Genomic DNA, 27,626 nt, shown 5'->3' with positions numbered 1-27,626 from the left:
TAAATAGTCTTGTGCATTTTGCTCGAGATTATAATGCAGCTTGGATTTTGTAGTACTAAAAATTTTATATAGGAACTCCGTGGCACAGAGTGGTAAGCTGCAGTAATGCAGTCCAAGTTCTGCTCACGACCTGAGTTCGATCCCGACGGAAGTGGGTTTCAGGTAGCCGGCTCAAGGTTGACTCAGCCTTCCATCCTTCTGAGGTCGGTAAAATGAGTACCCAGCTTGCTGAGGGTAAAGGGAAGATGACTGGGGAAGGCACTGGCAAACCACCCCATAAACAAAAGTCTGCCTAGTAAACGTTGGGATGTGACATCACATATTTTTTTGAGTTTTTCACGCTGAACCGTCATTCAGGAAGTGACTGCAAAGCCGGTGCATACCTGCTTCACATTTCTTAAGAGTCCCTTTAACGTGAGCTTTTGTGTTTGCTCTGCCCCTGCCTCGAAGAATCCCCTGAAGGAAGCATGCAAAATCACACAGCCGTGGCTTAGCTATGCAAACAACTATTGGTAATGGAAGGAGCAAAGGAGCAGGTGAGTGGGGTGTGTGGAATTTCTCCTTTTGCGTCGGGACCTTGAATAGGCATTTTAAAGGTCGCATTTAAAAAAAGAGCTTTGAGCGAGCATCAAAATTGGCCCTGCATAAATGGCCATAGTGTGACCTTACTAGGTCCCTCTTCTTCTTCGGCGGGAGGTTTTTGGAGTGGAGGTAGGGGGGTCGCGCGTTCCCAGAAGTGCTGCATTGCAAAGGGCCGGTTTCCACTCAAACTCCCAGTTTGAGTGGTAAAGGCCTGTTGCGATGTGGCACTTCCGGGTGTAAAACGCACCACAAGGGGCCGTTTTCCACTCAAATGGCCCCTTGTGATGCGTTTTACACCCGGAAGTGCCACATCGCAACAGGCCTTTACCACTCCAACTCCCAGAGTTTGAGTGGAAACCGGCCCTTTGCAATGCAGCACTTATGCGTGTAAACCGGAAGTGACCTGTCCCTGCCTGCACAGATTGCCCACCGACCCTCAGCTGGTCAGCGGGTGGCCAGGTGGGTTGGTGGGGGTTTGCCCGCCACCACCTGGCACTTGGCAACCCTAGACCTGACCCAAGAGCAGGTATTGGTATGAAGTTTTTCCATCTATCACATTTTGATTCCACTTTTCCTCCAAGAAGCTCAAGGCAATGTATATGGTTTACTGATCCATGTACACAGAATGGCTGCCATAGGGTGCTGGGAAATGAGTATCATCACAAAATGGTTGCCATAGGATGCTGGGGCCCATCACATAATGTTGGGAAGTTGCAAGCCAAGCAATTGTTCCTGAGTGGGTCCTTCTTGCAGGCAAAAAGGTGCTGCCCCCTGGGTACTTCTGAAGACTCTCTTACTCCAGTGAGGTGGAGACAAGCCAAACCTAGGTCTTCGGGTGCCAGAAAGCCCATTGGTAGGCACCATGGCTCCTAAGGACACCACACTGATGGTTGCTGCTGAGGACCAATGCAAACTAACTACATTCCATTTGCATCAAGAAATGCAAATCAAGAGATGCAAATCCCATGTTTTGAATTTAATGGCCATTTGGCTTCTCATTCCTCCTCTTATTAACCAAAGGCTGGGAGAGATGAACATTTTTTTCAGCGGTTGACAGTATTTTGGGACTCAAAGCATCGCCTAACACCACTCATTCCATTACTGCCTGTGGTAAACAGGTTTTGTAGAAATCAAAAAACTGTAAAACCCGACTGCCTAGAGGCAATTGGCTGAGAAAAAAAATTATCTGTGTACCAAGGGCTATTGTCTCCAGCCCTAGACAACTGTCCAGGTCAGCTCAGCAGGCAAGATGGCCTTTTACAGTTCAAATTAGCAGTTAAAATATGTACTCTAATCCCTGTCAACGTTTGAACAATCATTTAATTGCATAAACTGCAAACGTTGGTATAGGATGTGTGCTCGTACAAGCAATATCATTAGCTCCTGTTAATAACATTCTGGTTTTAAACAAGGTTCCTTTTCTTTTAAAAACTACAGCACTTAGGAATTGCTAGATATGAGTGCCTTTTATTTTTTAAAGTCCTCTTTATTCTCTGGAATTGGGAAAAACCTATTTCTTGCCACACTCAGCAGGCATTCCAAAGTATTCTAAAAACAGTTGCCACGAAGACTTTTAAGCTGGAAAGGGAAAGCACCAGAGATGAAAAAAAAAATGATTTTTTTTTTCCAGGTGGTATTGCTTGGTCTTTGAAAAGGAAAGGTTCACAGTAGCTCTGGGCCTCTGGCAGCAGGAAACATCATGAAGTATTTAATTTCTTTTGGAAGAAGAGACGATTCTCCCTTAGTCAAAGCAACCACTGCAGGGTCGAACATTTCTAACCACGCCACAAAGAAAACAAGACCTTGATTTTCTATTTTATATAGTGAGTTTCTTCTCAACGGGTATAAGAACTAGCTCCTAGGTTATTTTCTCTACTCACTTCTTTCAGTGCTGATTCACAGGGCCATATTTGAGATGAAAAATCCCAACAAGGTAATTTTTATCCTCAGGATTAATATGTGCTAAGAATCTTATGAATGCATTCTATCCTTTTCACAACAACATTAATATTTAGCTTTTATATAATATACCTTGAGTGTCCAAAGGACCTCATGTACACTATCCCTGCAATCTTTATAACAACCCAGTAAGTAAACCTCCCATTATATTGAAGGGGAGGGGTTGAGCCTGAGAAACCCAGGGGATTCCCAGGCCAAAACTCATGACACACCAGCTCTGAACATATTATCATGTCACTTTGTGGGTTGAATCCCCTCACTGTAGTGACTTTCCCACCTCAAAAAAGTCTGTTAAGCATCTAAGCAGAGAGAAAACAGTTTTAAGATATAAATCTTTGTAACATCATAATTGTCTCATACTCCTCAGCCATGGACCCAGCAGACTTGCTTCAAGGTTTGCCAGTGGTACTAGTGGTAGGACTAGTGGTAGGGTTGCCAACCTCCAGGTGGTGGCTGGAGATTTCCTACTATTACAACCGATCTCCATGTGATAGAGATCAGTTCCCTTGGAGAAAAAGGCCTCTTTGACCATTGGACTCTATGGCATTGAAGTCCCTCCCGTCTCCAAACCCTCCCCTCCTCAGGCTCTGCCCCCAATGTCTCCAGGTAATTCCCAACCAGGAGCTGGCAACCCTAACTAGTACAGCCAGGGGTGGGGAGGGGTCACTCAGCTAAATCAAAGGGGAGAGGGACTTAGATCCCATTATGAGCAGGAGGAGAGCTGAAACCCTTTCTCTACGGCAATGGTGGATGATAAGAGTGGCTTAGCTTCCATCCAGCTTGATCTTCCCAGCCATATAGATGTCTAAACCAGCTGCTTTGGTGTCCCCATTAGAACACTTACATTTGCAGGGCAGAAGCACAGACAGTTACGGGCCTGCTTAATTGTAATCCTGAATTATTCTATCTTTCTCTGCTGTCCCCTGACAAATGGCTTGGGGCAACAGCAAGTAAACACCTTTATTAATAATCTATAATAGTGATAATTAAGAATGAAATATTCCAGCTGTGCAAGCTTATGATTTACCATTTATCAGAGACCCAAGATACAGCTTCAAATTGCATCTGAGTCTACCTCTAGATAAAGGAAGCCATTGGCTATTGTTGGTATAGGTAGAAGGAGCATTACTATTGTTAGCTGCCTACATGACTTTTAACAAGTTTAAGAAGAAAATGCGATACAGCCAGACAAATAGTTCAGTATTCCAGAGCCCTGTCACAGCGTTATCATGACCGAGGGGTGAAGAATACATTCTCTTTGCCCCAAGAATGCAAATAGCTTCACCCTCTGAAGAAGAAGAAGAGTTGGTTTTTAAAAGCCGACTTTCTCTACCACTTAAGGATCAAACCCTCTTACAATCACCTTCGCCTCCCCTCCCCACAACAGACACCCTATGAGGTGGGTGGGACTGAGAGAGCTGTGACTAGCCCAAGGTCACCCAGCTGGCTTCATGTGTAGGAGTGGGGAAACCAACCTGGGTTCACCAGATTAGCGTCCGCTGCTCATGTGGGGGACTAGAGAATCAAATCCGGTTCTCCAGATTAGAGACCACTGCTCCAAACCACAGCTCTTAACCACTATACCATGCTGGTGTAATGTTGGGAAGTAATCACCATATTTATTTATTTAAAGCAGTAAAGCAGATTTCACAAAGATTGGAGAAACCCTGGGACGTGCATGAATGTATCATATATATCTATATCTATCTTTTAATTTAGAATGATAGAAGCAGCATAACTGTACTATAAATTGCTGGAATAAATAATTCCCATTTCCAGTGAAAATCTTGTGTAAAAGAATAATTTATTTAAAATGTTATATATTTTTTCAGGCGATAAAGAAAGAGAAGAAATATTTGATGCTTGGATAGACTCAGACCTTGACTGGACTTTCGGTCGTTAGTTTTAAGTGGTATAGTGCCTGGATTTTTCAAAAATAATAGTAGTAATAATGAAAAGAAAAGCAACACAGAGAAGAGGTTTTTTTGTTTTTTTTAAGTCCAAATCAGGATGATCATTTCAAGGTAAGTTTCCATTGGAGACCCAAGCTAGAAACACTCATGGAAAGATTTCACCTAGACCATTACTGCATTATTGTGCTGAGATTGTTAGACATAACACTTTGAGGGAGCCATCCATTTCTGGATCTGAGGAATACCCACGATTTTACTACTGATAATAAAAAGATAAAGGAGACAATAAGGACTGAAGATATTAACAAAAATGAAGACATTCATTCTTTGAGTGTGTGGCATACAATGTGTATCATTGCTCATTTTCTGAGAAAACCAATTTTGGCAATATTCTGTTGAACAGGGAGATATAGCAATACGAGAGAGAGAGAAAGAGAGGGAGAGACCATGCACGCCACAGACAAAAAAGGATCCAAGACAATTGTTTCTTTCAGCCAGTAAATAACTCAGGGCCTATTCAAACTGCCTTTATAATCCGTTTAAGCAGCAGGTTGCTAATAGATTTTTTGTGTCAATTCAGACACAACCAGTTTGGCTTCCGGCTGCTAACGGGTTTTTTTACCTGTTCAGACAAAGCCGCTTGTGTCCCATTCACAAAGCGAGGCTGAGCCGTTTTTTATGAAAACGGCTTTCAACCGTTTTCAGTTCTTCCTTGCGCCTCTGAATCACTCCAGTGTGCTGTTTGAACTGCCTGGAGCACTTTGGGAAGGACCGCGATTGTTTTCCTGCCTTTTTTTGCCGGTGCATTCTTTTCTGGCTGTTTTTTTAAACGTTCTGAGATTTGTGTAATAGCGCTATAGTGCTATAATGCAAATCTCAGAATGGTAAAAAAAATAGCCGGAAAAGTATGCACCAGCAAAAAAGGCAGGAAAACAATTATGGTGCTGTTTGAACTAGCAAGAGCACTTTAGAGATGGCTCATAGACGGATTGAAATGAGCTGTATGAACACCCATCTTATTCCAAAATGGGCCAACAACAGATGACATCCAGCTTAGAACAGTAATCTGAATAGTGAGATAAAGTCCTGACTGGAGTGATGCATGGCCATTTTCAGATTAACATCACTGTACCAGGAATGTTAGTTTGTGATAGAACTCACTGGACTCTGAAGTGGAGCAATTGCAAAGCAATTTGTGGGTAATCCATAACTGTTTCCTCTTCTAACTGCTATACAAGAAACCAGATAGATCAAATTAAACGGCAGGTTTGTTATGTATCCTAGTATGACTTTGTATATTCCAAGATCTTTTTGCACAAAGCTCAGATCACAGTCTAATTCAGGGATCCCCAACCTTTTTGAGCCTGCAGACACATTTGGAATTCTGACACGGCATGGTGGGCGCAGCAACAAAATGGCTGCCACAGGAGGCGGAGCCAGCCACAAAATGATTGCCACATCTTAAGTTCAGTAACACAGTGCAGATCCCTGTGCTGTGGTGGGAGCTGCTGCCAAAGCAACATTAAAAAATGCACAGCCAATCAAATCTCCAGTAGTCAACCAGACGTCTTGCTGGTCAAAAGTCCTACCTGGCCCCACCCACTTCCTAAAAACACTTGGTGGGCACCAGAAGAGGTGTTGGCAGGCACGTTGGGGACCCCTGGTTTAATTAATCTGCAGGGGACTTCCTCCATCATCACCTTCAGACTTGAAGAAGAAGAGTTGATTTTTATATGCCGACTTTCTCTACCACTTAAGGAAGAATCAAACCATTTTACATTCACCTTCCCCTCTCCTCCCCACAACAGACACCCTGTGAGATAGGTAGGGCTGAGAGAGCTCTAAGAGAGCTGTGACTAGCCCAAGGTCACCCAGCTGGCTTCATGTGTAGGAGTGGGGAAACCAACCCGGTTCACCAGATTAGTATCCGCTGCTCATGTGGAGGAGTGGGAAATCAAACCCGGTTTTCCAGATTAGAGTCCACCGCTCCAAACCACCGCTCTTAACCACTACACCACAGCATCAGCCAGGACTCAGCATCATGCCTGGTAAACACCATCCTGCCCTGAACAAAAACTGTTTTATTTTATTGCTTGAGCTTTCCTTCTGAGGAAGAATTCTTAAAGCTTTTGCAACATGTTCTGATTTAGGATTGATGCTAATAAAGGCTTTGTTGTTGTTGCTAGTTAGATTTCTGTATAAAATTTCCCTCTGATGCTAATTCCACTGGCTTGGAAACAGGACTTCCAATTTCATTTCAACCCCAACTTTCTATGAGTCAGCAAAATTTTCTCCTCCCCAGACTCATCAGTGTGTGGAAATGAATACTGAGAGGGAATAACTAAGGGCCAAACTATAAGTGATCTTGGTGAATACAGAGTCCTAACCCCATTTCAACAACACAACACAAGCCTTTATGCGCATAATACCTATCCCCATTTTTGGAGATGTAACAGGAAGAAATTGAAAGTTGCAGATGGGCTAGCAGGAGTAAGGCAAGTTTGCCTCCTTCTGTGCCCACTCATTGTCAACTACAAACCCTCCCCGGGTCATCCCTGCAGAAAAGAGCAACCAAAATGATTAGGGGACTAGAGCAACTGTCCTATGGGGAGCGGTTAAGACGCTTAGGGCTGTTTAGCTTGGAAAGAAGGCGGCTGAGGGGAGACATGATAGAGGTCTATAAAATTATGCATGGTTTGGAGAGAGTGGACAGGGAGAGGTTTTTCTCCCTCTCCCATAATACTAGAACACAGGGTCATCTGCTAAAGCTGGAGGGTGAGAGATTCAAAACAGATAAAAGGAAGTATTTTTTCACACAACACATAGTTAAATTGTGGAACTCCCTGCCCCAGGATGTGGTGATGGCTGCCAGCTTGGAGGGCTTTAAGAGGAGAGTGGACATATTCATGGAGGAGAGGGGTATTCATGGCTGTTAGTTAGAATGGATACTAGTCATGCTGCATACCTATTCTCTCTAGTATCAGAGGAGCATGCCTATTATTTTGGGTGCGGTGGAACACAGGCAGGATGCTGCTGCTGCAGTCGTCTTGTTAGTGGCTTCCTAGAGGCACCTGGTTGGCCACAATGTGAACAGACTGCTGGACTTGATGGGCCTTGGTCTGATCCAGCAGGGCCTTTCTTATGTTCTTATCCCCTCCTGCCCAGCTCATTTTATGTTTGAAAGCCAGCCTTCAGGAAAAGAAAAAACTCAACAACATCCTAAAATACCTGGGAGGATGCACATTTGCAGCACAGAACAGGTGGGAATAGGGCTGCCAGGTCCCTCTTCGTCACTGGCGGGAGGTTTTTGGGGAGGAGCCTGAGGAGGGTGGGGTTTGAGGAGGGACTTCAATGCCAGAGAGTCCAATGGCCCAAGTGGCCATTTTCTCCAGGTGAACTGATCTCTATCAGCTGGAGATCAGTTGTAACAGCAGGAGATCTCCAGCTCTTACCTGGAGGTTGGCAACCCTAGGTGGGAAGGAGATGCTTTCAGCATTGTCCTCTTGCCTACAAATGTCCTTTTATCTCCCACATTAGTACTGTGAGGGAAAATAAGGGATTGGGAACCCCATATTTGCCCCCATATTTCCTTTTTAATGCCTACTTCTGCCCTAATTCAAAGATATTCATGGAAGGCTTGTGAATATAGGGCCTGAGGTTTTACCATGAGTGCATCCCGTCAATATAAAAACAATTCAGATTTGTTTACAATTGACTATAGCTGCAAGAGCCAATTAATAACATACAAAGATTATTTGACAAGGTATTTATTAACATCAATAGAAAATGCTGTATTACTAATCTTTATTACCAGAAAGTTACACTATTGCCAAGAGGCTTCAATATGATGGAGATTGCTTTTAACAGAAGGAACAAAAAACGAAAATCGACAAATTCAAAACGACATTGTCAAAATCGTCCTTCCACTCCTAACTCCCGTACAACTGACTCCTCGATGGCTTGATGGATACGATTCGCTTCCTTCTGAGTCAGGGTCCTCTCCAAGCATCGGTAAGTTATCCGGTAACAATGGCTGACCCTTTTTGTTCTGGAAAACAAGAAACCAGAAGTCGGATTTTAGTTCTACAAGAAATTAGGAGTTAGCCCCTGCTTTTCCTTGAAACGTTGTTAGTTATATTTCTCAAGTAACCTGTACAAGGGATGGAATTAGACTCATCAACTCCCTTTGGTAATGCATAATTAACTTTTACAGTGGAGAGAGCAGTAAAATCCATTTTGTAGCCACACATGCTTCTAAAATGTACAATTATCTCACTTTTTCATCTTTTAACATTTCCTACAGCTTTGAAATCTTATACCTCTGGATGCATGGCTCTCTACAAATGTGCCAGTGGGAAGACAATGTTGAAGTCCTTGGGCTTGAACTGGTTAGCACCTAAGATGGAATGTAAATGGCTGTGTACAGAGGTTTTTCTCCCTCTCCCATAATACTAGAACACGAGGTCATTTGCTGAAGCTGGAGGGTGACAGATTCAAAGCAGATAAAAGGAAGTATTTTTTCACACAACGCATAGTTAAATTGTGGAACTCCCTGCCCCAGGATGTGGTGATGGCTGCCAACTTGGAAGGCTTTAAGAGGGGAGTGGACATATTCATGGAGGAAAGGGGTATTCATGGCTATTAGTTAAAATGGATACTAGTCATGCTGCATACCTATTCTCTCTAGTATCAGAGGAGCATGCCTATTATCTTAGGTGCTGTGGAGCACAGGCAGGATGGTGCTGCTGAAGTCATCTTGTTGGCTTCCTAGAGGCACCTGGTTGGCCACTGTGTGAACAGACTGCTGGACTTGATGGGCCTTGGTCTGATCCAGCAGAGCCTTTCTTATGTTCTTATGACTCGGAGGTGGTAGTGTAGAGAGTCTCATGCCTGTGGTACCCGTGGATCCGTTTATGTGCTCCATCATGACTTCTGGTTTACTGGTTTTACAATTTTGGTAGTGCTCCAAGTTGTACCCCCCAAAAGCTAAAACTAACTTCTAGGAGAATGACCAACAATGCAACAACAAGTGCCTATGTATTTCAGTGCAAGTGATGGGATAGTTCTAATAATGAATACAACTTTGAATAATTGTGAACATTTTGAAGTCTCATTCGTATTTAAAAGGATGGGTGTTTGTCCACATAAACGATATTGTCATGATCACAAAGAAACATGTGCAAACTCAGGGTCCCCCCCCACCCCCGTTCCATAAAGCCCTTTGGTCAAACCAATTTCATACTTTTAAAAATACCTCCATTTGGCTTTCTTGCTTCCACCCAGCAATAATCTGTTGCTTCAAGAACATATTTGAAAAGCTACTTTCTGCAAACATCAGGCAGGGCAGACTGAGAGGATAAAAGGGCCTTGGGGAGGTTGCTGTATAGGGTTACCAGCTCTGGGTTGGGAAATACATGGAGATTTGTGGGTTGGAGCTTGGGGAGGGCAGGGATTGGGGAGGGGAGGGACCTCAGCAGGATATAATGCCATCGCTTCCACTGTCCAAAGCAGCTACTTTCTTCAGGGGAACTGATCTTGGTCGTCTGGAGATCAACTGTAATAGCTGGAGATCTCCAAGTACCACCTGGAGGTTGGCAGCCCAATTCCTGCCCCATCTCTGCCATCTCTTGCACGGGCAGGGTGGTGGTGCAATTCACTTGCCAGGCCAGCTAGCTCAGTGGTGATGCTGCGGTTAAGCCAGATGCTGAGGTTTCCCTCTGTCCGGCAGGGGCTTGTGCTCAGGAAGGAGACTTTCTGGCCCCTGGGGAGCCAGCGTGGTGTAGTGGTTAAGAGGGGTGGTTTGGAGAAGTGGACTCTGATCTGGAGAACCGCGTTTGATTCCCCACTCCTCCACATGAGCAGCAGAGGCTAATCTGCTGAACTCCTGCTCCTACACATGAAGCCAGCTGGGTGACCTTGGGCCAGTCACACTCTCTCAGCCCCACCTCCCTCACAGGGTGTCTGCTGTGGGGAGGGGAAGAGAAGGTGATTGTAAGCCGGTTTGATTCTTCCTTAAGTGGTAGAGAAAGTCGGCATATAAAAACCAACTCTTCTTTTTCTTCTTCTATGCCGGGAGAGGAGAGCTCAGTGGGGGTGGCTACCCAAACATCATAATAACCATCCTATAACAACCTGTAGTAACTGGAAACTTACATACAGAACAGACTGCACATGAGAGAGGACAGTTTATTCTGATAGCAAACAATAACTCTTAGTGATAATCTCTGTGTTCCTGAACCAAGAACGTAAGCATAAAATGGCCCCCAAAACATATTTATGGCCCCAAAAACATATTTATGGCAAATCATGACTGATTTCAAACAAAGGGTGTGACTGAGTGTGAGAGAATCATAGTATCATAGAGTTGGAATGGACCACCAGAGTCATCCAGTCCAGTCCCCAGCACGATGCAGGAAATTCATAACTATCTCCTCCTCACACCTTCAGTGACCACTGCTCCATGCCCAGAAGATGGCCCCAAAAAATCCTACAGGATCCCTGGCCAATCTGGCCTGCAGGAAAATTGCTTTCTGATCAGCATTACCCTGGGCATGTAAGAAAGGATCGGCATTACCCTGGGCATGTAAGAAGGAACCACAGAGCCAAACACTAACGCAACCCTTCCTGCTGTCCCTCTCATGATCTGCCTATGTTCCAGAATCAGCATTGCTGACAGATAGCCATCTAGCCTTTGCTTAAAAACCTCCAAAGAAGGAGAGCCCACCACCTCCCAAGGAACCTATTCCACTGAAGAATCACTCTGTCTGAAAGTTCTTCCTAATGTTTACATGAAAACTCTTTTGATTTAATTTCAACTCACTGGTTCTGGTCTGATGTTCTGGGGCAACAGAAAGCCACTCCACACCATCCTCTCTAGGACATCCCTTCAAGTTCTTGAAGATGGTTATAATATCACCTCTCAGTCATCTCCTCTCCAGGCTAAACATACCCAGCTCCTCCAACCTTTCCTCATAGGACTTGGTCTCCAGACCTGTCACCATCTTCATTGCCCTCCTCTGGTCACATTCCAGCTTGTCTACAGCCTTCTTAACTTGTGGTGCCCAAAACTGAACACAATACTCTAGGTGAGGTCTAACCAGAGCAGAGTAAAGCGATACCATCACTTTGTGTGATCTGGAGATTATACTTCTGTTGATAAAGCCCAAAATTGCATTTGCCTCTTTAGCTACAGAATCACACTGCTGACTAATGTTCAGTGTATGGTCTACTAAGACCCCTAGATCTTTTTCGCACACACTACTGCCAATACAAGTCTCCTCCATCATAAAATTATGCATTTGATTTTTTCCTACCTAAATGTAGAACTTTACATTTATTTCTGTTGAAATTCATTTTATTAGTTTTAGCCTAGTTCTCCAGCCTGTCAAGATCTTCCTGTATCCTGGCTCTGTCTTGTACCATATTTGCTACCCCTCCCAATTTAGTATCATCTGCAAATTAAATAAGCATCCTCTCTATTCCTTCATTCAAATCATTTATAAAGATGTTGAACAACACAGGTCCCAGGACAGATCCCTGAGGCACTCCACTTGTCACTCCTCTCTGAGAGGATGAGGAACCATTAACAGCCGTTCAGGAGACATTTAAGTGCAATCTTTAAGCCTGTCTATTCAGAATCCCACTGAAGCCTACTCAGTGGGGTTTACTCCCAGGAAAGTGTTCTCAGAATTGCAGTGTTATTCATGTAAAACCTTTGTAGCTGAATTCTTAATTTTTGCTCCTATGGTGACATTGTTTGTATACAGAGAGCCAGTATGATATAGTAGGTAGGTCACAATATGAGGCCTGGGGAAATGGGCTCAAATCCCTGCTCGGCTACCTTGAAAAAGATTTTAATAATCTCATGGCTGATTTACCATTCATTCTACATTTGGAACTGGGCTAACTGGTAGTAACCTAGAAGTGAACAGAAAAATTTTAGTAGACATTTTCCACATCCTGTGCCATCTACAAATTTGAACTATACCTGGAAAGCCAGTATGGTGAATGGTTTAGAGTGCTGGACTAGAACTGGGCAGACCTGGATTCAAATCCCCACTTGGCTTTGAAAATCACTGGACTGGGTGACCTTGGCTGTCTCAGCAGAACCTACTTTGCAGGAGTGTCTCAAGGACAAAATGGGAAAGAACCATGGGTGCTGACCTCCTTGGTGGAGGAGCAGGATACAAATGTGATGGATTGATGGACAGATGGATATTGAAAGCCACTGTTACAGAGAACACTGTTGCAATGTTTCTAACAACTGTAATATCACGCCTCAGAACTAGTCATGTGGTTCTGCTGGGGCCACAACTAAAAAGGATTAACATTGAGTGAGGGAGACATTATTTTCCTGAACTGCACCTTACGACAACTCCATCCGGTTTATAATCACATGGCCTCTTTCCCCTTTTATTAAGCTTTAATTGATCTTAGCATCACAGTGTATACTTCAACAGCCTGCAGCTTCCAAGTAATGAAACACTAAATACAGCAAAGTCCTGTGCTGGTGGTGAGAAAAACAGTGCAAAGATATTGATGGATTCTGATGCCTCTGGGGAAGGGGAGAAGAAACGACTCTCAACAAAGAAACCAGCTGAACCAAGAGGTTATGTTTACTTTGTGTAATTTTGGCAGCATCAACTTGGCTTCATGGAGAACGGCAAACCAGGAATTGGGAGTTTCGTAAATAGTGCAGAGCTGATATCAATGGTTAAACTTCACAGAACACAGTCAAATTTGTAGGTAAATGCTTTGCCCCTGCAATACTGTTTACCCTTCAAAGCCATGGGATAGTTAGTGCGTTGTGTGTGTAAGTGCCGTCAAGTCGCTTCCGACTCATGGCGACCCTATGAATGAAAGTCCTCCAAAATGTCCTATCTTTGACAGCCTTGCTCAGATCTTGCAAATTGAAGGCTGTGGCTTGTTGGGTTTTCCTCTTTTCCTGCTGCCCTCAACTTTTCCTAGTATGACTGTCTTTTCCAGTGACTCTTGTCGTTTCATGACGTGACCAAAATACGATAGCCTCAGTTTAGTCATTTTAGCTTCTAGGGTCAGTTCAGGCTTGATTTGATCTATAACCCACTGATTTGTTTTTTTGGCAGTCCATGGAATCCGTAACACTCTCCTTCAACACCACATTTCAAAGGAATCTATTTTCTTCCTATCAGCTTTCTTCACTGTCCAGATTTCACACCCATACATAGTAATAGTTACTATGTAATAGTAATAGTGCGTTACTTGCCTTGAAATGTAGAAATATGGCTACACCCATGGAACAAGATGGAACATACTCTGCACTTAAGAAATTATAAAGTGACCAAGAATCAGCTCCTGGTATGCAGACTTGCCTGCTCTTTGCTGTGCCCTAAAAAAGAGATTCTGCATACATACACACGGGGGGGGGGGTTTTACTCCACTTAGTAAGTCGGATGATCATTGTAGAGCTATCCCAGCTAGAGAAGAAGAAGTATCTGCTTTATGTGCAGAAGGGAGGAGGAAGAGGAAGAAGAAGAGTTGTTTTTTATACGCTGGCTTACTCCACCACTTAAGGAAGAATCAAACCAGCTTACAATCACCTTCCCTTCCCCTCCTGACAACAGACACCCTATGAGGTAGGTGGGGCTGAGAGAGCTCTAAGAGCTGCGACTAGCCCAAGGTCACCCAGCTGGCTTCATGTGTAGGAGTGGGGAAACCAACCTGGTTCACCAGATTAGCCTCTGCCGCTCATGTGGTGGAGTGGGGAATCAAACCCGGTTCTCCAGATTAGAGTTCACCGCTCCAAACCACCGCTCTTAACCACTACACCACGCTGGCTCTCAGAGGTATTCCTCTGCTAGAAAAAAAAGATTACTAAGTGATCAGAGATGACAAACAATTGACGTTTCCTCTCCATTTTATGCTTGCAAACCACCCCCTTCAACAGAGCATTCTTGATTACTCCACACCATGCTATAAATTGTAAGCTGACAATTATTGCTCTTGGCTCACATCCACCTCACGGAAAGGAGGCAGAAGCAAGTGTAACACCACACAGTTAACCAAAATATGATTTAAATCCACATCAGCATATGTGTGCATGCCAACATAGCCCTGTCATAAAGTTGCATTTGATGCCTCTTGCCATATAAAACTTTTAGAGCCAAAATGCATGAAGAATTGTATCAAACATACAGAGGATGCTGATGGTGTGCCTCGCACCAGAGGGCTTGTGATCTACATTTGATGGGCAAAACAGGGATGCATGGAAAGGCAGAGATCGACCAATGAATAGGGAAGAATCTGGTGTCAGTAGAAGGACTGGCAAGTCCCTGAGTCGTTCAAGACAGCAAGGGAGCTGCTGCTCTAATATGGCCCACAAATCATCGAATATGTGCAGGACAACCTTCCTTGGTTCTACTCCTTTTCTTATACCTTTTAAAGGTTTCTTAAGGGCCAGAGACTAAAGCTGCTAACCTTGTTTGGGTCTGTTTAAGCTGTGTGTGCATTGACTCTGGTAACCGTCGGGATTGATAGTCAGATTTGGTTCCACTGCCCTGGATGATTTATCTTCCTCAGTAGCTAAGAACTTATGTAGAAGGGGCTAAGAACCCAGTAGAAGGGGCTCCTGGGTTTGGCTCCAAAGGTGCCAAGGCGGACTTTCCAGTAGAGGCAGTCTTTGGGTCTTGGGATTCTCTGATGCTCCATAATGTCAGATGGGAAAGTTGGGAGACCCTCCTTAGGTGCTGAGCCTGCGAAGTCAGGTGTTGGCTGGCTCATGACACTTCAGTAAGAACAAGTGGAATGTTCACCAGAGCTCCTTTGGATGCTGACCGAGTCTACAGGTATAGCGAGGCAGCCTCCAATGGTCAACCACATAAGTGACAACTAAGTCCCAATGAAAAATTCTGGAATAAATGTGGCTGGAGCATCTTCAGTCATACCCACGTGTGGTATCCTTCTCTCCCTCTAGATCAGTCTGATTATGAGGGGACTTAGGACAATGGCCTAAAAGAACATGGAATTTGGGGGAGATGCATTCCCACATTTGATATTTTAAGAGCTGGCAAAGAGTCTAAGGTCAGAGTGCTACAAGACTTTCTCCAAAATCCCAGTATCAGTGATAATGAATGTGTGTGTGTGTTAAGTGCCGTCAAGTCGCTTCCGACTCATGGCGACCCTATGAATGAAAGTCCTCCAAAATGTCCTATCTTTGACAGCCTTGCTCAAATCTTGCAAATTGAAGGCTGTGGCTTCCTTTATTGAGTCAATCCATCTCTTGTTGGGTCTTCCTCTTTTCCTGCTGCCCTCAACTTTTCCTATCATGACGGTCTTTTCCAGTGTCTCTTGTCGTCTCATGACGTGACCAAAATACGACAGCCTCAGTTTAGTCATTTTAGCTTCTAGGGTCAGTTCAGGCTTGACTTGATCTATAACCCACTGATTTGTTTTTTTGGCAGTCCACGGAATCCGCAACACTTTCCTCCAACACCACATTTCAAAGGAATCTATTTTCTTCCTATCAGCTTTCTTCATTGTCCAGCTTTCACACCCATACATAGTAATAGGGAATATGATGGCATGAATTAATCTAGTCTTGGTGGCCAGAGTCACATCCTTACACTTCAAAATCTTTTCTAGCTCCTTCATGGCTGCCCTTCCCAGTCTCAATCTCCTTCTAATTTCTTGGCTGCAGTCTCCCTTTTGGTTGATGGTGGAGCCAAGGAATAGAAAGTCTTGAACAATTTCAATTTCCTCATTGTCAACCTTAAAGTTGTGTAATTCTCCTGTAGTCATTACTTTTGTTTTCTTGATGTTCAGCTGCAGTCCTGCTTTGGCACTTTCTCTTTTAACTTTCAGCAGTAGTTCTTTCAAATCTTCACTATTTTCTGCCAATAATGTAGTGTCATCAGCATATCTCAAATTATTAATGTTCCTCCCTCCAATTTTCACTCCACCTTCATCTAAATCTAATCCTGCTTTCCTAATTATATGTTCTGCATATAGATTGAAGAGATAGGGAGATAAAATACATCCTTGTCTGACACCTTTGCCAATTGGAAACCATTCCGTTTCTCCATATTCTGTTCTAACTGTGGCCTCTTGTCCAGAGTACAGGTTGCGCATCAAAACAATCAGATGTAGTGGCACACCCATTTCCTTTAAAACCAGCCATAGCTTTTCATGATCCACACAGTCAAAAGCTTTGCTGTAATCTATGAAACACAAGCTGATTTTCTTCTGAAATTCTCTCGTACGCTCCAGTAACCAGCGTATATTTGCAATATGATCTCTAGTGCCTCTTCCTTTTCTGAAACCAGCTTGAACATCAGGCATTTCTCGTTCCATATATGGTAACAGCCTTTGCTGTAAGATTTTGAGCATCACTTTACTTGCGTGAGAAATTAATGCAATGGTCCGATAGTTGTTGCAATCTTTGATGTCTCCTTTCTTGGGAATTGGAATGTAAATGGATCGTTTCCAGTCTGTGGGCCATTGTTTTGTTTTCCATATCTGTTGGCATATTCTTGTCAAGATTTTGATGGACTCCGTTTCTGTGGCTTGAAATAGCTCTATTGATATCCCATCTGCTCCTGGTGATTTGTTTCTCCCGATTGCTCTCAATGCAGCTTTCACTTCACTTTCTAAAACTGTAGGTTCTTCTTCAAAAGATTCTTCTTGGAAAGGAACTTTTATCCTTTCATCTCTTTTGTATAGTTCTTCAGTGTATTGTTCCCACCTTTTATTTTGTCCTGTTCAGTTAATGTATTTCCATGCTGATCTTTCAGCATGCCTAACCGTGCTTTAAATTTCCCTTTGATTTCTTGGATCTTGTGGAACAGATCTCTTGTTCTTCCTTTTTTGTTGTTCTCTTCTATTTCTTTACACTGGTTATTATAATAGGTCTCTTTGTCTCTACGTGCTAGTCGCTGGAACGTTGCACTTAGACTTTTGATTCTATTTCTGTCACCTTCTACTTTTGCTTCTCGTCTATCTCTGGCAATTTTAAGAGTTTCCTCAGACATCCATCGAGTTTTTTCTTTTCTTTTGGCTACAGGAATAGTCTTTGCACATTCTTCCTTGATAATATCTCTAGTTTCCACCCATAGCTCTTCAGCTTTACATTCACTTGAACTTAGTAATGCAAATCTGTTCCTTATATGGTCTTTAAACTCTTCCGGAATATTGCTTAGATTGTATTTTGGTGCTATGAATGTTTTGGTGTTTTTCTTAAGCTTTATCTTGATTTTCGATATTACCAGTTCATGATCTGTACCGCAGTCGGCTCCTGGTCTTGTTTTGGCCGAGAGAATAGAGCTTCTCCATCTTCTGCTTCCAATTATATAATCTATTTGATTTCTATACTGGCCGTCTGGTGATGTCCACGTATACAATCATCTATTTGGTTGCCTGAAACATGTGTTTGCAATGAATACTTCTCAGATTAAGGCTGGAGACCATTTTTTATTTTTTGCAGCTAGCTGCAGGTGGTGTAAAAGAGGAAACACTGCTAATGGTGTGAACGATAATTTCTCTTTTGACTTGGATAAGCAAGGTTTGTGGGTCTTTGCATTATTTCACAACCCTGCAAAACTTGTTTGATTAGATGTGAGGTGGGGCAAAAAGAGAGAGGGAGATCTGTATCCAGACACATTGTTCCAAAAATAAAACGGCATTTCTGTTTGCAGAAGAGTGGCTGGGGATTCCCACTGCAGATCCCTACTCAACTCCCCACTTTGTTCCCCACTCCTTCACATGAAGCCAGCTAGGTGACCTTAAGCTAGTCACAGCTCTCTCAGCCCCACCCATCTCACAGGGTGTCTGTTGTGGGGAGGGGAAGGTGATTGTAAGCCCGTTTGATTCTTCCTTAAGTAGTAGAGAAAGTCAGAATATAAAAATCAACTCTTCTTCTTCGCTGTTCCTGAGGGTCTGATGAGCTCAGGAACAAGATTTGGGGTGGGTGGGCTCAGAGGCCTGCAGCAGGAAGGGGAGCCGGAAAGTCCCACTCTGCAGATGGTTGGATATACTCCCGTGTTTGCTTGCATACAACAGTAAGCAGAATCTTTCTTCAACCCTCTTAAATGTAATTGCCAGCCTCAGCCTTAATTAGATCATTAAACACTTGCACAGTAGAAGAGGCAGGTGATTACACTATGCCAAAAATGTCACTTTGCTGAAATACCATCTGTATGCGCTAGACAAGAGATGTTTAGCTGGACAGACCTTTTCACAGACTGGCTGCCACAACAATGCAGCCATCTGCTGACCTCGGACACCAAGGTTTTATACCAGAAGTGCTTCCAAAAAAGCAGAAACCTACAGACTGGAGAATCTTCAGCCAACAACAACAACAAAAAGGAACAGACTATTCACAACTGTAGTGGAAAACTACATCAAGGTAACGTGTAAGATTATGAAGCTAGGCTGGGAACAAGCACAAATTCCTTATGAACTTCACAAAATTATAACTAGTTGAGAAAAGTCCCCCCAAAATAGATGCAGTGGAAACCGATCAGCCAGTGTGGTACAGATCTGGGAAACCCAAGTTCAAGTTCCTGCTCTACCATGAAGTTTATTGAGTGACGTTGAGCCAGTCACTCACACTCTACTAAACCTATCCTCACAGGGCTGTGAGGATAAAATGAAGAAGAATGGACCTTACATGCTGCCCTGAACTCCTTGGAGGAAGGATGTGATAAAAACATTCAAGTCCAAACATACAAATACCTACACACCAACCACTCTGGGGTCAGGGGACCCTTGTGAACCAAATGCCATGAAGCATAGGGAGGGGTGCCGTGCAGAGAGAGAACTGGACAGAGGCAGTTGGCAGAGAAAGCAATGCTGGGGGAACAGGGAGGAAAGAGATTTTGCTCAGTTCCTAACCACTCACTGCAGTATGCCAGTCCGATTGCCATTTTGTCCACAAGGTGCTCATGTCCAAGGGGACATGAGAGTTCCCTGATCCCCAGAATTGCCTTTCCAAGGGTCACAGGGGAATTCTGGATGAATGGGAATGTAGGGGAAATCTATCTCTACAAGTCATGGTCCATAGTATCCAACCGGAATGTCTTTTTCAGAAAGTTTGAAACCATGGGAAATCTATTTAATCACCCCAAAACTGGAAATGCTGTAGGACATTTTATTTACTTGTTACACTGATATCCTGACATTCTTCCACCCTGGAACTCAATGCTACTCATATAGGTTCTCAGAAAGTGTCCCATCCAGGCACTGACCAGACAGACCTGCTCAGTTTCAGCAAGGTTGTTGGATCGCTTTGTCCTCAAGACCATACCCTGGCCTAATTAAAACCTATTCAATACCTTACTACGATGGGAAGAGGACTCAGTGCTGTTGCATTGGCAGAACAGCTGTTCTGTTGGCAGAATGGTACCTCTGGATCCATCTCATGGTTCATTTGATTTATCTTGGCTTGGAAACAACGTGTATTATCGTACAGAATCAGCATTATCACAAGCACACAGAACAGCAATGATATTTTTAGAGAAAAGTCTCAGGAAACAAATCTGTACAATGCCATTAAGAATCAGCAATACAATTTGGACATTCCGTTACAATGTAAAATAGCATGGAAGAGATCCAAAATTCAACATCATATTCAGCAACTGTCATAATAACCATAGACTGATAAAATGATCCATCCTTATTTACTGTGTGTAAAGTGCCATTAAGTCGCAGGCGACGTATGGCAACCCAGTAGGGTTTTCAAGACAAGAGACTAACAGAGGTAGTTTGCCAGTGCCTTCCTCTGCACAGCAACCCTGGTATTCCTTGGAGGTCTCCCATCCAAGTACTAGCCAGGATCGACCCTGCTTAGCTTCTGAGATCTGACGAGATCAGGCTTGGGCCATCCAGGTCAGGGCTCCTTCTTTACTATATCCCAGTAAATAATATACCCTTGAAAAATAATAGAATAATTAGGGTTGGCAGGTCCCTCTTCACCACCGGTGGGAGGTTTTTGGGGCGGAGCCTGAGGAGGGTGGGGTTTGGGGAAGGGCTTCAATGCCATAGAGTCCAATTGCCAAAGTGGCCATTTTCTCCGGGTGAGTTGATCTCTATCGGCTGGAGATCAGTCGTAATAGCAGGAGATCTCCAGCTAGTACCTGGAGGTTGGCAATCCTAAGAATAATTCATGTTTGTTTTTCTAATCAGAACTGGAACTTTCAGTTTGAGCTTCCCAGATTTCAGAAAATGGAAAGGTCGTGTAAACTGAAAGAAGCTTCTTTTGCATTTGATAATGCTTTCCCTGGTTTTGTGTGTTTTTTTTAATGTTCATCAGTTTATTTCACTGAACACAGAAGATGAGGGAACTGAGGCAAGAGAGAAGCAACAGGCATGATAGGCTGTGTTGGCATTAAGACCTTGCAACCTTGCAGAAGCAAGATGGCTGACAATCTCAGACTGCCTTTCTTGTTACTAATACCTGAAGATGACGTATGGTCAGCCACATTGTTCAAAGTCCTTTTGCAGCATCACAACCTTAATGTTGCTTGTTTAGTAATCCAATCAAATACAGTGGCAATCCTGTCCTCCCTAACATTACACAGATCTAAGAGTGAATAGGTTGAGATATATTATGATTCCGTTGCTTTTAAAATTATTTCACTTATTTTGAAGAAGAAAATGTTTTAGAAGATTTTCTTCTTCCCACCTCATATGTCCAGGTTTTTTTTAATCTCGGAAAACCTTTTACATAGATCTTTTCAGTGTTTCCCCCCTTCAGGCCTTGAATGAAGCCAACAGCTTTTTATGGCCAAGTGGGAGCGTATTGGGCCTGTGTGTGATTTCCTTCCTGCTGAGTCGGTAATCGCAATACCAACTCTGGCCATCTATTTAGGTGTTGCTGTAACACAGTAGAGAGCAGACCAGCAGTTCTCTCCTCTGGCAACCTGCCATAGTACAGAAGGTGGCCGGTTCCTGCTGCTATAATACCAGTATATTTGTATGAAGTCACAGAAACAAAGACCCAAGCTCTGGATGTCCTCCATTCTACCCAACTATTCTTTCAAAATGGAGTTTACTCGGCAAACCCTTGTGGAATTTTTCCACAGGGTTGCTATATGTAGGGTTGCCAACATCCAGGTAGCAGCAGGAGATCTCCTGCTATTACAGCTGATCTCCAGCTGATAGAGATCAGTTCACCTGAAGAAAATGGCCACTTTGGCCATTTGAGTCTATGGCATTGAAGTCCCTCCCCTCCCCAAACCCCGACCTCCTCAGGCTCCACCCCAAAAACCTCCCGTCGGTAGCAAAGAGGGACCTGGCGACCCTAGCTATATGTGATGAGGTGCACCACTGCATTAGAACCTTTGTGAAGTTTTTGTTCTCTGTAGAGCCCTGGGAAGTACATTGTCTACTGGCTATTCGTCTTAAAATGCACACCCTCCTTTTGGCCCTGAAGACAGCTTAAGGCATAAGAGACAGACAAATGCCATGAGATACAATTACAAACTTAAAACAACAACAAAACAAATTAAGAACTGTCAGCTGCCCTGAACCAAGGGAAAGGGGGGGATAGAAATATTTTAATTAATAAATAAGTACTTGATCAGGTTCTTGGCAGATAATGTTTATGGAACTTTGGAAAAAAATCAAGCAGAGTAGCTTTGATTGCCACCACTGAAAAGCATGCAGACATTTTTAGCTAGGCAGAGTTAAGGTGCTGCTAGGCCCTTGCCCGTTCACAGAGCTTTGCGATGTTGTTACCCCCCCTTTTTTTGCTATCAAGTGACAACTGACTTATGGCGACCTGGTAGTGTTTTCAAGGCAAGAGATGCTCAGAGGTGGTTTGTCATTGCCTCCCTCTAGTTAATGACCCTGGTATTCCTTGGAGATCTCCCTTCCAAATACTAGCAAGGGCTAACCCTGCTTAGCTTCTGAGATCTGACAAGATCAGGCTAGCCTGGGGCTATCCAGGTCAGGGAGTGTTACCTTATTCCTAATTATTTCATTGTATGACCCCTATTACAAAAACCCATTTTAAAGGCACATCCGCAGAAGGCTGTCAGTAGTAATCTTAGAAATCTACAAAATTAAACACATCACATCTAATTAATCTAACATTAAACAACAACCACCTTCCAATTGCAAGTAAATGATTTGCCATTTAGTAGAACTGAGCGACATGTCCAATTCTATTATTAAAGCCTTACAAAACGATGGTGCTGGACTGTTGCATGGAGACACAGCCAACACCCATACATATCTCACCACAAGTTGAAGTGTGATGCCTTTTCCATCCCTATCACAAACAGATCAAACCCCAAAGTGATAAATAATTAGCAAGACATTTTTCTCCAATTACATGTTCATAATAACAGGTACAAAGAAGTAATACTAAAAACTGGATTACTGCCAAATTAAAAATGTATTCCATAATGAGCTAAAAAGGGAATTTATAAAGGAATTTAAAACAGATTTGCCTTGTGGGAAGGAAACAGGGCAGGATCAGAGTGACAGACGGTGTGTAGCCATTCCTATTAACTTTAAATACAATTCCTTGGTTAACACTTTGGGAACCAGGGGTCTTTACACTGATTTGACCCAGCAGACTGTACAGAGAGCAAACATTCAAAACGTTGCCCCTTGAAATAATGCAGAATGCTACTTCTGTCATGATCACAAGCTGTAACCATGGTTTCGACAAAAATAGATTATGAGATGCATTGCTTTTAACATCAGAGAGATAAATAAGGAAACAGCACAGAATTAGATGTGATAGGATTGCCATTTTTGGCTGTAGCTGTATCTTGAGCTCTTCTCCGTCTGCCATAATGTCTAGTAATTTAAAGGCTTGACATCATAATTTCCTTGCCTCTCTCCAGCAGCAGTGGGGTGGGGGTAAACAAAACGTGATGATGTCAGATTGTTATTTCTGTTACTGCAGGTTTGGTTGGTGGGAGGGGGAATTAATATGGTGTTGCCATTTTGAACTGCAATTGTTCATTCTCGATCTGCTCAGACAGATATAGTTGCATGCACTTTCCACCAAGGTTGGTGGGGGGATCTCAATTCTATGCAGAGAAAACCCCAAAGACTGCATCCATTGGTACAACTTACACAAATACACTTTTTCATGGTGCAAAATACACAGGCTGGGACCCTAATCCTTGTTTCTGCTTGTGCTGCTATTTGTCTATTGTAGACATAGTCCTCTGCTGCAAAGAGTGTTCCTCTCTGGCAAGGTACTTTTCAGCTCATCCAAAACCAGTTCCAGAGGAACACATTCTGCAATGGAAAGGTCACATGTGGAAACAAGGATTAGGATCCAGGCCACTGGTTTAATTTGGATCTTCAGACATTTCCAGAATGTTGTGCAAGAAGGATGGTTAAAAAAAATGGAGAAATGAAAGGTTGTGGAGGCAGGCTTCAGAGGATCCTTTAGAATAGCACGTGACTCTTTGTCACCTTAGTCCATTTTGGCATTGGACAGCGGCTTTGCATTTCACCTCTATAGTACATTTTGTGACTGTTAACTATGACTAGCACATAGTCGGCACATGTATCTTCAGAGGTGCAGTAACCAGGACTGGCTCACAAATCACAATGTGCTGATGCGGCTGTCCTGCACATGATCCTGCATTTTGGCATAAGCAAATGGCTCACAGATTCAGCAATGAGAGTGCAATCTCGAAAGGCACTTGGAATGGGGTAGGAGTGGCAGTAGGAGGAGGGGCACTGCCTTCTGAGCCATTCCTGGAGGTCCAAGGGACTGCAAAGGGCTCTGCTGCTTGGTTGAGCCACTTGGCTCTTAGGCCCATGCTGGCCTGGGAATCGACCTTTTCAGGCATTGTGGGAAGACAGAGCATGACAGGAGGAGCCCCATGCCATAGCCCAATCCCTCCAGTTCCCCATGCTCCACAAAGTTCTGCCCCATCTCAGGGGGCATTGGGTGAGCCTAGGGTCGCCCCACACCTGGCAGCTCTTTTAAAAAGGCAGTCCCCAGGTGAGCCAAGGAGGATGAGCCAGACCTCTCCCACATGGCCATGGAAGAGGTGTGTAGCAGAGAGACTGAGGGTTGTGTTGAGGCTGAACCTGCCTCCCTCCCCATCATCTGAGGCATCCCCAAAGCCTCACCTTGAAAGGATGCTGGAGGGTGTGGCAGCCCTGAACACCGACCCAAAGGAGTTGGGCCTTGATAGGCTCCCTACATAAGGTTAGTGACCCAGCAAGGCATCCTTCCAACCTTTGTCTTTCAGGCCAATGGCTTGCAGAGTCAAACAGAAAGTCTATTTGCCTATCTGGTGAATCAGTATTCATGGTTATTAATGAAATTATAATTAAATGCTGCATACTAGATCATATAACGTTATCTAGATATTCCATGGACCTAGGCTCTGTTATCTATTGACAATGGGTACGTTTGAGTGTACGTGGGCAGGAGGAGGGCTATAAGCCTGTGTTTTGCCCTAGGTGAGCTTCTTTGTCCCATATTACACAGACCACTTATTTGAACTTTAGAAGCACAAATAAGCAACCAAGAATAACCTAAATAAACCCAAGAAGTACTATAATGTTTTGATAATGATAAAGATGGAAGGAAGGCGTTATGGTATAGCCCGATCTTATCAGATCTCAGAAGCTAAGCAGGGCCAGTACTTGGAAGGGAGACCACCAAGGAAGGCTCTATAGAGGAAGGCAATGGCTAACCCCCTCTGCTTCTTACTTGCCTTGAAAGCCCCTTGCTGGGGTCGCCAGAAGTTGGCTGCAACTTGACAGCACTTTACACACACACAGCAAAGATACAGCAGCAATTCCCCCCCCCCTATGAATACAGAAGTTGGCAGAAAGCATTCACAATGTTTATATTTATGGGTTCTCTATGTATCATTTTTTCCTTTGGTTTCTGCAGAAACAAGGTGGAACCTTTCTCCAAGGGAACTGATCTCTGTAGTCTGAAGATGAGATGTAATTCCAGGGGATCCCCAGGTCCCACCTGGAGGCTGGCAACCCTAAAAGCCACACTCTGGGCTTTTAAACCTTTTATTTCTAGTTTATGAACCATGGTTTGTACTAATTGGTTTGCTGTGTCGTGTGAATGCTAGAATACCAGTTTATTTTCAATACGTTCAGTAGTACTGCACCCAAGTACAGTTGCAGATGCCTAGCAGCTGAAAAACAACCTCAATAGAAGTGAAATTCACTTTTTAACAATACCCTTTTAAAGATCATTATTTTAAAGTATTCTCAAAATACCTCTTTCCCATGTGATTAGTCTTCTAGAAATAATAGGCCTGGATTAGAAAGAGAGAAGGATAAAGAAAGGAAAAGCGTTCAAAGAGTCAGCTACAACCTTAATTAATCTTTTGCAGAGAATACAATGGCTGCCTTTTAATACCCAAGTACATTTTGAATGCAAAAGTAATGAAAACATGGCATGAAAATATGTTGTGACACACTTTGTTGCTAACTGGATTCAATCATTTATGGAATCATTATAAAAGTGTGTTAACACTGAAAGAACACAAAATCTGTATGCTGATGGATACTGACGTTTTCCCCCTTGTAATTTCAAACAGAAAGGATACAGTGACAAAATTTGATAATTATACTAAACCATGGCTTGGCACTAGGTAATGAGCCTTCAAGAATCCTAAGGTTTGTTGGTATAACCCCTGCTCTCTCTTCCTTTCCTCTGCTTGTGTGCCACATGTTAATTACTTATTCCCAGAGTCCTAGGTTTGCTATTACACCCCAAGCAACAAGCTCTAGTCTATACTAGCTTTGCGGATGAGGATTAGGGCTGTCGATTTGGTTCCATCCGAACTGAAAAACAGCTGAATTTTCCCTGATTTGGCAGTTTCTAGTTTGGATAGAGCCAAAGTAAAAAAAGACGGGAAAATGACGAGCTGAATTCGGCGAGTTTGGGCGGATGCCGAATAAATTCGGGCAAATTTGGTGTCCCCGAATCGGCATTCTCCCGCGGCGCCTTCCTGAAAAGAAACGAAGAGCGAGCTCTCTTCTGGAAGGCAAGCAAACTTGCCTTTCAGGAGAGACAACCAAACACCAGTGGCCAATAGGTGGCCAAGCTGGGTCTTCTTCTGGCCAATCAGAGCAGGGATTCTCCCTTTTGAATTGGCCAGGAGAAGAGTATAAAAACTCCCGTCCCGTCCCGAGTCTGTATTCATTTCCTTCCATTTTGGTGGTGCTGCTCCTGAGAGATCCTGAGCTGAGCTGCTGCTGCTTACTGGAACAGGATTGGATTTACTTCTCCTCCCTGCTCCTGCTGGAAGACATCCACACGGTTTGATTTTTGGGGGTTTTCTCTATACCTTTTCTCCTGTGTGTGTGTGTGTGTGGAAAAGCAGATTCTGTGTGTGTGTGGGGGGGGGAAGGCAGATTCTGTGATTGGGGGGAAGCCAAAGGGGGGCTATTGCCTGTTTTGCCAGGGGGGGTGCCCGCTCGCCTCTGCTGGAGTGTGCATTCTACCTTTTCCTGCCTGTTTCTGCCCGTTGCCACCCTCGCCTGGAGCTGAGTCGGTGCGGCGTGAGTCTCCCTCCGCTCGGCACCCACGCCTCCTCCTTGGGTTGTTTGTTTGGAGTTGAGCCGAGCCGTACTGGTTTGAGGGGCGGCTGTTGCCTGTTCTGCCGGGGGGGGGTGCCCGCTCGCCTCTGCGGGAGTGTGCGTTCTGCCTTTTTCTGCCCATTGCCACCCTCGCCTGGAGTTGAGTCAATGTGGTGGTACGGCGTGAGTCTCCCTCCGCTCAGCACCCGTGCCTCCTCCTTGGGTCGTTTGTTTGGGGTTGAGCCGAGCCGTTCACCCCACTCGCCTGCACCTTTGTTCCTGTTTGCATAGTAATTAGCATATGCATAGCTAATGCGCCTCTGTGCTTTCCATGGTTTGTAAATGCAAACTCCAAAGGCCTCATCTTGCTTTTCATAGTTTGCAAACTTCGAAGGGCTCTGGTACTCCGGTGGCCGGCCGGCTCCTACTCATTCCAATGGGCTGATAGGGGGGGCCCTTCCAGACCCAATCCACACCAAACTTGGGGGTTCTGCAAAGAGGGTCCCTCCAAGCTACCCTTAAGGTTTGGGACCTCTACCTCCAAAAATGTTCCTCAGAGCCGTGGAAAGCCACAAATGTGTTTTTAATGGCTTTATTCAGCCGAATTTATTTGGGAATGCCAAATTTCAAGCCGAATTCCACTAATCTGAATAGGGGGAGTTCAGA

General features: G+C 43.9%; 1 protein-coding gene across 1 annotated transcript in view; it reads right to left on the bottom strand.

Annotated features, from left to right (window-relative positions):
* Positions 1-8,363: 8,363 nt before the first annotated feature.
* FARS2 (phenylalanyl-tRNA synthetase 2, mitochondrial) overlaps positions 8,364-27,626 on the bottom strand; it is a 209,364-nt gene continuing 190,101 nt past the window's right edge. The window contains exon 7 of the mRNA XM_056854966.1: positions 8,364-8,502. Coding sequence (XP_056710944.1) covers positions 8,364-8,502 — 139 coding nt within the window. The remainder of the gene's footprint in view (positions 8,503-27,626) is intronic.

The sequence above is a fragment of the Euleptes europaea genome, chromosome 8 (assembly GCF_029931775.1).
Source record: "Euleptes europaea isolate rEulEur1 chromosome 8, rEulEur1.hap1, whole genome shotgun sequence".
NCBI lineage: Eukaryota > Metazoa > Chordata > Lepidosauria > Squamata > Sphaerodactylidae > Euleptes > Euleptes europaea.
Note: the sequence above shows the minus strand (reverse complement) of the source record. Positions and strands in the feature narration are given on the sequence as shown.